We start from the raw sequence: 10,670 nt of genomic DNA on the forward strand, positions 1-10,670 counted from the left end.
TTATCAGGTTTTGAAGTGAATTTCAGGGCGCGATTATTTTTAGGGCTGCATTTTGTATCTCACTGGACTCCCATATGCAGATCTTTTTCTGTATATCAACCGAAACACCCGCTGCTTTAAAATGTTGCATTTCAAATTAAATGACAGAAAGGCATGAGATAAAACAGACGTTGCTGGAAAAATAACCAACAAAATGACTTAAATTGCGCTTATATTTTTTATTCAGATTTAATTTAGTTCTTTTTTTTTCATATTTGATTTAATGCTGAATGTTTGACAAACATATCCACCTGCAAACACGTTGTTTTTGTATCGGGTATTAGAGCTTTTACCTGCGTCTTGTTTCTGTTTCTGCTGCTAAACAATGAAAAAAAAAATTCTATTCCAGTTTAGCTCATTTTGCCTTCAGATTGATCTGTACCTCACAGAGGTTCTTATTTATCTACTTAGTTTCATATTTACATAAAATTATATTTATTCACATCTTTCACAGATACAATGAGACATTCATATCTAGTTACAAAGATGATCTTTTACCAACATTTGACTCATAATTTTCTTGAAACCAAGTTTGAATTTCTGAAAACTGATGTGCAGGAATTTATTTTTGTATCTTTTTCATGACAGAAATTAAGATATTTTACACTCTAACTGAGAGATTAAATAAGATTCATTATAATAATCATATTTACAAGACCAGATAAATAAAAGAAAATACGTTTTTACACCCTGAAACACAAATCAGCTTCAGATGAGCTTCCTTTCTGCTGCTGTTTCTGTAAATTTAATTTACATCTTTTTGGTTTGGAGATAAAAACACATTCTTGTTCCAACATGTTGGTAATTGCGATTTGCTTAGTGAAATTTGTCAGAAACCCAAACAGGTTCCGCTTTAAGATTGGATCATTTATCATTTTGCCTTCAGTGAAATCCAAATTCAAACTTCTGATTTCTACAATTTCAGCCGGAAGTTCAGCGCTGTGAGCGCGCATGGTGTGCGCGCAGGGCGCCGTCTTCCGCTGCCATTTAATGATGTCACTTTATTTCTAATTAATTACACACGAGAGCTTGCGCAGCGAATCTGCACGTGCACCCACAATTAACATTCACAACCGGTCACTTGGTGCACCGTGAGTGCGCGCGCTGCGACATAAAAGGAGTTTTAAATTAAACATAAATAAGCGTCACAGAGACAATAATAAAACGATATGTACACCTGTGCAACATCACATCACGCGCGTCCCCGTCTCCATCAGCTGTCAGAGTCCGCCTCGCTTTTAGTCCCGTCCGTTTTCTCCGCTTTTTTGCTCCATTTCTGAGAGTTCTCCGACTCCTCGGAGGAGGAGCGCTTCTGCCGCCTCCACTTGGCGCGCCGGTTCTTGAACCACACCTGCAGGACACAGGAGGCAAGAAGTGAGAAAACTCTGATTTTGATGGCAAAAAATGCAGACTTTAATGTGTTGATTTTCTTGGGATTAAGATTAACGCTTAAAAAAAATGAGATTAAATAATCTTATTTGTTCCCGTTTTATTTATTAATTTATTTTAAATTAATACTATCTATATTGCCTTTGCTTTTTTTCACACTTTCCTTTCCACCGGTAAATATTGTTAACACACTGGGTCTCAATTTCAAGAGAAATTTTAGACAAGAAAAGATACGCATAAAGCAGCGCATAAACTGAAAAGCTTTATTACTGAATCAAATCGCCGAATTTAATATTTATCAAGAGATTATAATTTTGTAAAAATGAATTATCAAATAAATGGACCAGTGATTCAAATAGTTTGAAAAGAAATACATTGGAATGAAGCAAAAAAAAAAATACAAAAAAAGTATTAGTCATAATAATAATAATAATCCACGTTAATTAAACATCAATGTGAGATAAATAATAAATAATAAAATCCTTTATTACGTTCCGCTCTAGGATACTATTATATTTGCATATATACATATCCACCATGCTAATATACTTCTGTAGATATGTATGTAATTTTTACAGTCTGTATTCTTATATTATCTAATTCTGCAACTAAATTTATTTTTAAAACTAAAAATGTTTATTTATTATTATTATTATTATTATTATTATTATTATTATTATTATTATTATTATTATTATTAATAATAATAATAATAATAATAATAATAATAATAATAATAATAATAATAACATTATTATTATTATTATTAGTAGTAGTAGTAGTAGTAATAATAATAATAATAATAATACATAAAAAGAGATAAATGTCTTCCTGATTTCAATCAACATTTAAAAAAGAAAAGAAAACGTGTCTCACCTCGACTTTCTCCTCCCGCAGGTGAACTTTCCGGGCCAACTGCTCCCGCGTCCCCACGTCTGGGTACTTGGTCTCCTGGAAAAGGCCCTCAAGAGCCTCCAGCTGCTCGTCGGTGAAGATGGTTCGATGCCTGCGCTTCCTGCGGCAGTGCAGCTGGTTGAGGAGCTGCAGCTCGGTCCGCGACAGGCTGCCCATGTTCATGTAGGACATCATGTGGTGAGGAACCGGGGACAGGAGCACCGAGGCCGGGCTGTCGTAGCCTGTAAGACCGGGGACAAACTGAAGCGTCTGAGGCGCAGAAATGAGGATATGTCGTAGATGTAACTTGCATAGCTTATGTTTGTCTAATTTTTGTTCATCTTTAAGTTTTTCTGCAGTTTAAAAACTTTTTTCCTGATCTAACAGAACACTGAGGACAACACAAACAACCGAAAACAGAACAGCAGAAATCCGATGAAATTTGAAGTTTTAGCTTAAGAAATCAAAAAAGCGGAATGTTTGCGCATTTAACATCTTCTTGTCTTAAAACACTTCTAAAGTTGTGAAAAGATTAACATATTTGTAAAAGTCAGAGACGATGTTCAGATTTGCTTTTAACGATCATTTTTAAAACTAATACAAGTGAAACAATTCAACAAATGCATATTTATCTTATTTGCGTCACAGGAAAATAGTAATTAACATTTTTGAGAAACATATTTAATTTCTATTAAGCTGAGAATTGAGACCTGTGTAGGGGGGGATACCCTACCTGCGGGGAAGCAGGGGCACTGCTGCGGACTGAGGCCGGGCGCGGCCCCGCAGCAAGGCTGACCTCCTCCGGGCCCCTGGACCTGCAGCTGTCCATAGTAGTAGCCGTTATATCCGATCCTTGCCCCGCTCAAAGCGTGGACCCCCGGCGGGGACGGTCCGCGGGCGGCCGAGTACAGTCCGCTGTAGTCGGTGTAGATCGTGTCCGTGAGGCCGGCGGGCAGCACCACGGGGCCGCTCCGGTGCAGCAGCAGCGGCTCCTTACAGCTCGGCCGTCCGGACAGGATGCTGTCGATGCTAAACATCCCGGCGGGCATCACGCGGCTGCGCGGAGGAGGAAAAACTGGATCAAACTGGGAATCAAAACTCCTGAGGAAGCGGAAAGAAAGTTCAGGCTGAAGGCGACATGGTGACGCGGCTGCGCTCTTCTCTCCTCTGCACGCGCTGCAGAGCCAGCTCCCGTTCAGGATGCGAACTGCTGCGCGCGGGGTTGCTCTTATAGGCCGTGACGTCACGGCGCAAAGGCTGCGTCAGGCCGGGTTGAAGGGCCGCGGGTTTGTGTATTGAGAATTAATTGAATTAAGATAATCCGCAGTGTTTGCAGACTATTGGAAAGGCGCTGTCGGATCACGGAGGCTCTTCCTGTGGAGTAATCCGATTATTTCCCCATCGTCGGAAGCATCAGAGGGAACAGCGTTAGTGCGTGCAGGCCGCCAAACATCAGGAGTTTGGATCATTAAACATGTTTAGATTCGGAGTCAAACTGCAGCTTGCAGGCTATTTCATAGACCTCTTCACAATCCGAATTGACTCTGCTTTTCACACTGAAACAAGATTTTAATCGGCGCCTTCATCTGTTTTTGGGCATATGATCCAAAATGAACCTGATTTCATGTCAGACGCAAACTGCCGCGCATTAAATCTGATATTCCTCTCATTATCCGGCCTCCGCTCTGCTCTCTGTGGGGAATAAGTCAGTCTCCCCCCTTGGCAGCAGTTTCCTCTCCCCCCCCCCTATTCCTTGACCGGGATAAGATAACGGCCCATTATCGCTTCCATTCAGGCCCCTAAAGGAGAACAGATCGGGACTTTACGCAGCTAATTAACACGACCCCGAGGCTGTGCAGGAACGCGGATTCCCGCTGCAGACCTTAATGGAAGCTGTTGATTGCATTTAAGACTCAATGGGGAGTTCACACATGCGCGCGTCAGGCATTCGGATAAACTGATGAGGTGAAAATGTGCCGTTCAGATCCGAGGTGTGATTAACGAAGACGTGCAGTTATGCAGAGATAATTTCAGAGTAATTTAAAATGATAAATAAACTTATTTCACAAACTTTAACCCAGGGAGACGGCTAATTGAACATATCGGAATATTTTCTTTAAGAGCCGCATCTTGGTTAAGTTTACCACGTTTTATTCCAGTAAATGTGTATAAATTAACTGGAATCATACTCTGATTCATGCAGCTCATAATAAACTTGATATATTTCTTTTTTTTTTTTTTTATTTACTCCGCGTAGGATGTTTCATTCGATCTGAGATTTAAAAAAAAAAAACTTATATTTAGATTATAATTTTATTGCCATGAATGCTTTTTCACTTCACCAAGAAGTTAAATGTAATCTAAACATTTGCAACTACAATGGAGGGGGGTAAAGGGTTCAGTATTATCAATTTGCACATTTTTTTATAACTATTTTTATTTTTTATTTATTTTTTATTTTTATTTTTTTCACTGAGTGTAAAGTTTTGTTCAGCCCGTCTTTAACTGGACCCGTCCTCCTACTGAGTGATGAAGCCGTCGGTCGGGTTTTTTTTTTTTTTTTTTTTTTTTTTTTTTTTTGCGACTGAGAGATTAAAACCATATTTACCTCTGCATATGTGCATATTGCAGAAAAATGACCCTGAAAGGAAAACAATATTTACTATCAACTGAACAGATTTTGTTTATTACTCATTTCACCGCAGTTTGCATCAACTGGAGCTCATCTGCAGGAGGAGGTGCGAACACCTTCTCTGGCTTCGGGACAACATTTCATTTCTCTCTGAGCTTAAACTCTAAACTGTTTGTATTTCCATAGCTTCACAAAAACAAATTTTATGCTGATTTGAGAGATTTTCGGAATAAATAAATGGTTTTCATTCAAAAAGGCTCAAGTATTCTTTTTTTTTCCCTCCCCTACAATCTACGAAGAAAAAAGATTTTTATATACATATTTCCTTTATTTCTGTGATGCAGTCACTCTGTGATTGCAGTCGTCTGCATGCTGTTATTATTTTTTCGCATTTATTCTTACACTTTGCTGCAGAGAGGTAGCGAGAAGAATAAAGGATTTCTGCAAAACCAAACGTGTGTTTGACATGAAAAGCAACAGAATAGAAACATCACAGAACAGCCAGATAGATAGATAGATAGATAGATAGATAGATAGATAGATAGATAGATAGATAGATAGATAGATAGATAGATAGATAGATTTCTCCTCATATGTTCTAGGTGTGTATTTGAAAGGAGACATAAAGCGGACTAATCTGTTTTAATCCCATCTACCATCTCTAATACACACGCACACACACACGCACACACCTACGCACACACACACACACACACACACACACGCGCGCGCGCACACACACACCTGCATGTCTCTGGGCTTTTTTTTTCGTTAAATCTATCGGTCTGTGTTCAGACTCTGATCTGTTCCCCACCATAAAAATACCTTTTGCTGCTGCTGCCGCTAAAACCAAACCGCAAAGAGGCTGCTAACTTCACCACAGATTTAATATCTGCTCCGCACATCAAAGACTACAAATACCAGAATATGGTTTCTTTTCAATCTTGAAACAACAGCTTGAACAAAGTTCAGAAAATGATCCTTTTCTGCAGCTGATTTAAAAAAAAAAACTTTTCTTTATTTATTATCTTCGCTATAAAAATTCCAAAGACATGTAAACCCAAAGCTTATACAAACTAATAAATGTAAATGTTGCTTTAAATAATCAATTTCATTCAATCTTATAGTTTAGAATACCTTTTAGGTTTTGCTCAAGAAAGCTTTAAACATAAATTGAACATGGAATCTTATATTTTCTAATTTGAGAAGGTTATTTCTAAATGTTTTATTTAGTTCCAGTGAGCTGAATAAAAAATTAAAGGAGAGAAACCAATAATATAGCCATCAGAGAAAATAGCCAGAGGAACACAAAGTTAAGGCTCTGTTGAGTTCCTTTTTAGTCATTTTGATCTCATCTAGTTCTTCATAAATAAAATTGTTTCTTTTATTAATAAAATTAATTTCATTCTTTCCAACCTGTTCATCATGAAGCAACACATTGTTCAAATGAAAGAACTGTTTCTTTGTTTTGAGCAATCAGATTACCTAAATTGTGACACTATCTGTTTTGTAATTTTGAGGAAATTTGCAATAGAACCATTGATTTTGAACATCTTTTCAGCAATGTCATATGACTGTGTAACGCTATTTTCTTCCAATGAGATAATAAATTGTATGTAAATGAAAATATTGAATCAAATGATCATATTTGACAGGGTTAGTTGGAAGTACTGCTGTATGTTCAACACAAATGTCTTCTCTCTCAAAGGGCTGCAGGATTGCAATTTCCAGAAAGGCCAAAAACCTCAGAGCATCAGCTCATTGAAGATGCTGCTGCAAAGATTTGGATGAAAATATCGTCAGCTTTTCTTCCCTGGTAGAAATGNACATTATTATTATTATTATTAGTAGTAGTAGTAGTAGTAATAATAATAATAATAATAATACATAAAAAGAGATAAATGTCTTCCTGATTTCAATCAACATTTAAAAAAGAAAAGAAAACGTGTCTCACCTCGACTTTCTCCTCCCGCAGGTGAACTTTCCGGGCCAACTGCTCCCGCGTCCCCACGTCTGGGTACTTGGTCTCCTGGAAAAGGCCCTCAAGAGCCTCCAGCTGCTCGTCGGTGAAGATGGTTCGATGCCTGCGCTTCCTGCGGCAGTGCAGCTGGTTGAGGAGCTGCAGCTCGGTCCGCGACAGGCTGCCCATGTTCATGTAGGACATCATGTGGTGAGGAACCGGGGACAGGAGCACCGAGGCCGGGCTGTCGTAGCCTGTAAGACCGGGGACAAACTGAAGCGTCTGAGGCGCAGAAATGAGGATATGTCGTAGATGTAACTTGCATAGCTTATGTTTGTCTAATTTTTGTTCATCTTTAAGTTTTTCTGCAGTTTAAAAACTTTTTTCCTGATCTAACAGAACACTGAGGACAACACAAACAACCGAAAACAGAACAGCAGAAATCCGATGAAATTTGAAGTTTTAGCTTAAGAAATCAAAAAAGCGGAATGTTTGCGCATTTAACATCTTCTTGTCTTAAAACACTTCTAAAGTTGTGAAAAGATTAACATATTTGTAAAAGTCAGAGACGATGTTCAGATTTGCTTTTAACGATCATTTTTAAAACTAATACAAGTGAAACAATTCAACAAATGCATATTTATCTTATTTGCGTCACAGGAAAATAGTAATTAACATTTTTGAGAAACATATTTAATTTCTATTAAGCTGTGAATTGAGAACTGTGTAGGGGGGGATACCCTACCTGCGGGGAAGCAGGGGCACTGCTGCGGACTGAGGCCGGGCACGGCCCCGCAGCAAGGCGGACCTCCTCCGGGCCCCTGGACCTGCAGCTGTCCATAGTAGTAGCCGTTATATCCGATCCTTGCCCCGCTCAAAGCGTGGACCCCCGGCGGGGACGGTCCGCGGGCGGCCGAGTACAGTCCGCTGTAGTCGGTGTAGATCGTGTCCGTGAGGCCGGCGGGCAGCACCACGGGGCCGCTCCGGTGCAGCAGCAGCGGCTCCTTACAGCTCGGCCGTCCGGACAGGATGCTGTCGATGCTAAACATCCCGGCGGGCATCACGCGGCTGCGCGGAGGAGGAAAAACTGGATCAAACTGGGAATCAAAACTCCTGAGGAAGCGGAAAGAAAGTTCAGGCTGAAGGCGACATGGTGACGCGGCTGCGCTCTTCTCTCCTCTGCACGCGCTGCAGAGCCAGCTCCCGTTCAGGATGCGAACTGCTGCGCGCGGGGTTGCTCTTATAGGCCGTGACGTCACGGCGCAAAGGCTGCGTCAGGCCGGGTTGAAGGGCCGCGGGTTTGTGTATTGAGAATTAATTGAATTAAGATAATCCGCAGTGTTTGCAGACTATTGGAAAGGCGCTGTCGGATCACGGAGGCTCTTCCTGTGGAGTAATCCGATTATTTCCCCATCGTCGGAAGCATCAGAGGGAACAGCGTTAGTGCGTGCAGGCCGCCAAACATCAGGAGTTTGGATCATTAAACATGTTTAGATTCGGAGTCAAACTGCAGCTTGCAGGCTATTTCATAGACCTCTTCACAATCCGAATTGACTCTGCTTTTCACACTGAAACAAGATTTTAATCGGCGCCTTCATCTGTTTTTGGGCATATGATCCAAAATGAACCTGATTTCATGTCAGACGCAAACTGCCGCGCATTAAATCTGATATTCCTCTCATTATCCGGCCTCCGCTCTGCTCTCTGTGGGGAATAAGTCAGTCTCCCCCCTTGGCAGCAGTTTCCTCTCCCCCCCCCCTATTCCTTGACCGGGATAAGATAACGGCCCATTATCGCTTCCATTCAGGCCCCTAAAGGAGAACAGATCGGGACTTTACGCAGCTAATTAACACGACCCCGAGGCTGTGCAGGAACGCGGATTCCCGCTGCAGACCTTAATGGAAGCTGTTGATTGCATTTAAGACTCAATGGGGAGTTCACACATGCGCGCGTCAGGCATTCGGATAAACTGATGAGGTGAAAATGTGCCGTTCAGATCCGAGGTGTGATTAACGAAGACGTGCAGTTATGCAGAGATCATTTCCGAGTGATTTAAAATGATAAATAAACTTATTTCACAAACTTTAACCCAGGGAGACGGCTAATTGAACATATCGGAATATTTTCTTTAAGAGCCGCATCTTGGTTAAGTTTACCACGTTTTATTCCAGTAAATGTGTATAAATTAACTGGAATCATACTCTGATTCATGCAGCTCATAATAAACTTGATATATTTCTTTTTTTTTTTTTTTATTTACTCCGCGTAGGATGTTTCATTCGATCTGAGATTTAAAAAAAAAAAACTTATATTTAGATTATAATTTTATTGCCATGAATGCTTTTTCACTTCACCAAGAAGTTAAATGTAATCTAAACATTTGCAACTACAATGGAGGGGGGTAAAGGGTTCAGTATTATCAATTTGCACATTTTTTTATAACTATTTTTATTTTTTATTTATTTTTTATTTTTATTTTTTTCACTGAGTGTAAAGTTTTGTTCAGCCCGTCTTTAACTGGACCCGTCCTCCTACTGAGTGATGAAGCCGTCGGTCGGGTTTTTTTTTTTTTTTTTTTTTGCGACTGAGAGATTAAAACCATATTTACCTCTGCATATGTGCATATTGCAGAAAAATGACCCTGAAAGGAAAACAATATTTACTATCAACTGAACAGATTTTGTTTATTACTCATTTCACCGCAGTTTGCATCAACTGGAGCTCATCTGCAGGAGGAGGTGCGAACACCTTCTCTGGCTTCGGGACAACATTTCATTTCTCTCTGAGCTTAAACTCTAAACTGTTTGTATTTCCATAGCTTCACAAAAACAAATTTTATGCTGATTTGAGAGATTTTCGGAATAAATAAATGGTTTTCATTCAAAAAGGCTCAAGTATTCTTTTTTTTTCCCTCCCCTACAATCTACGAAGAAAAAAGATTTTTATATACATATTTCCTTTATTTCTGTGATGCAGTCACTCTGTGATTGCAGTCGTCTGCATGCTGTTATTATTTTTTCGCATTTATTCTTACACTTTGCTGCAGAGAGGTAGCGAGAAGAATAAAGGATTTCTGCAAAACCAAACGTGTGTTTGACATGAAAAGCAACAGAATAGAAACATCACAGAACAGCCAGATAGATAGATAGATAGATAGATAGATAGATAGATAGATAGATAGATAGATAGATAGATAGATAGATAGATAGATAGATAGATAGATAGATAGATTTCTCCTCATATGTTCTAGGTGTGTATTTGAAAGGAGACATAAAGCGGACTAATCTGTTTTAATCCCATCTACCATCTCTAATACACACGCACACACACACGCACACACCTACGCACACACACACACACACACACACACGCGCGCGCGCACACACACACCTGCATGTCTCTGGGCTTTTTTTTTCGTTAAATCTATCGGTCTGTGTTCAGACTCTGATCTGTTCCCCACCATAAAAATACCTTTTGCTGCTGCTGCCGCTAAAACCAAACCGCAAAGAGGCTGCTAACTTCACCACAGATTTAATATCTGCTCCGCACATCAAAGACTACAAATACCAGAATATGGTTTCTTTTCAATCTTGAAACAACAGCTTGAACAAAGTTCAGAAAATGATCCTTTTCTGCAGCTGATTTAAAAAAAAAAACTTTTCTTTATTTATTATCTTCGCTATAAAAATTCCAAAGACATGTAAACCCAAAGCTTATACAAACTAATAAATGTAAATGTTGCTTTAAATAATCAAT

At 39.6% G+C, this 10,670-nt stretch overlaps 2 protein-coding genes across 2 annotated transcripts; both read right to left on the reverse strand.

Annotated features, from left to right (window-relative positions):
• Positions 1 to 209: 209 nt before the first annotated feature.
• On the reverse strand, positions 210 to 3,508 carry gsc (goosecoid). Its single transcript, XM_015048267.1, has 3 exons — positions 3,056 to 3,508; positions 2,305 to 2,564; positions 210 to 1,390 (listed from the first exon to the last, which is right to left on the reverse strand). Exons 1-3 carry the CDS (start codon positions 3,369 to 3,371, stop codon positions 1,253 to 1,255), a joined length of 714 nt encoding a protein of 237 aa, XP_014903753.1. The 5' UTR covers positions 3,372 to 3,508; the 3' UTR covers positions 210 to 1,252.
• LOC106957067 (homeobox protein goosecoid-like) lies at positions 3,445 to 8,112 on the reverse strand. Its single transcript, XM_015048266.1, has 3 exons — positions 7,660 to 8,112; positions 6,909 to 7,168; positions 3,445 to 3,579 (listed from the first exon to the last, which is right to left on the reverse strand). Exons 1-3 carry the CDS (start codon positions 7,973 to 7,975, stop codon positions 3,445 to 3,447), a joined length of 711 nt encoding a protein of 236 aa, XP_014903752.1. The 5' UTR covers positions 7,976 to 8,112.
• Positions 8,113 to 10,670: the final 2,558 nt, after the last annotated feature.

Source organism: Poecilia latipinna, unplaced genomic scaffold (genome assembly GCF_001443285.1).
Source record: "Poecilia latipinna isolate Pla-1442-1.1 unplaced genomic scaffold, P_latipinna-1.0 Scaffold870, whole genome shotgun sequence".
NCBI lineage: Eukaryota > Metazoa > Chordata > Actinopteri > Cyprinodontiformes > Poeciliidae > Poecilia > Poecilia latipinna.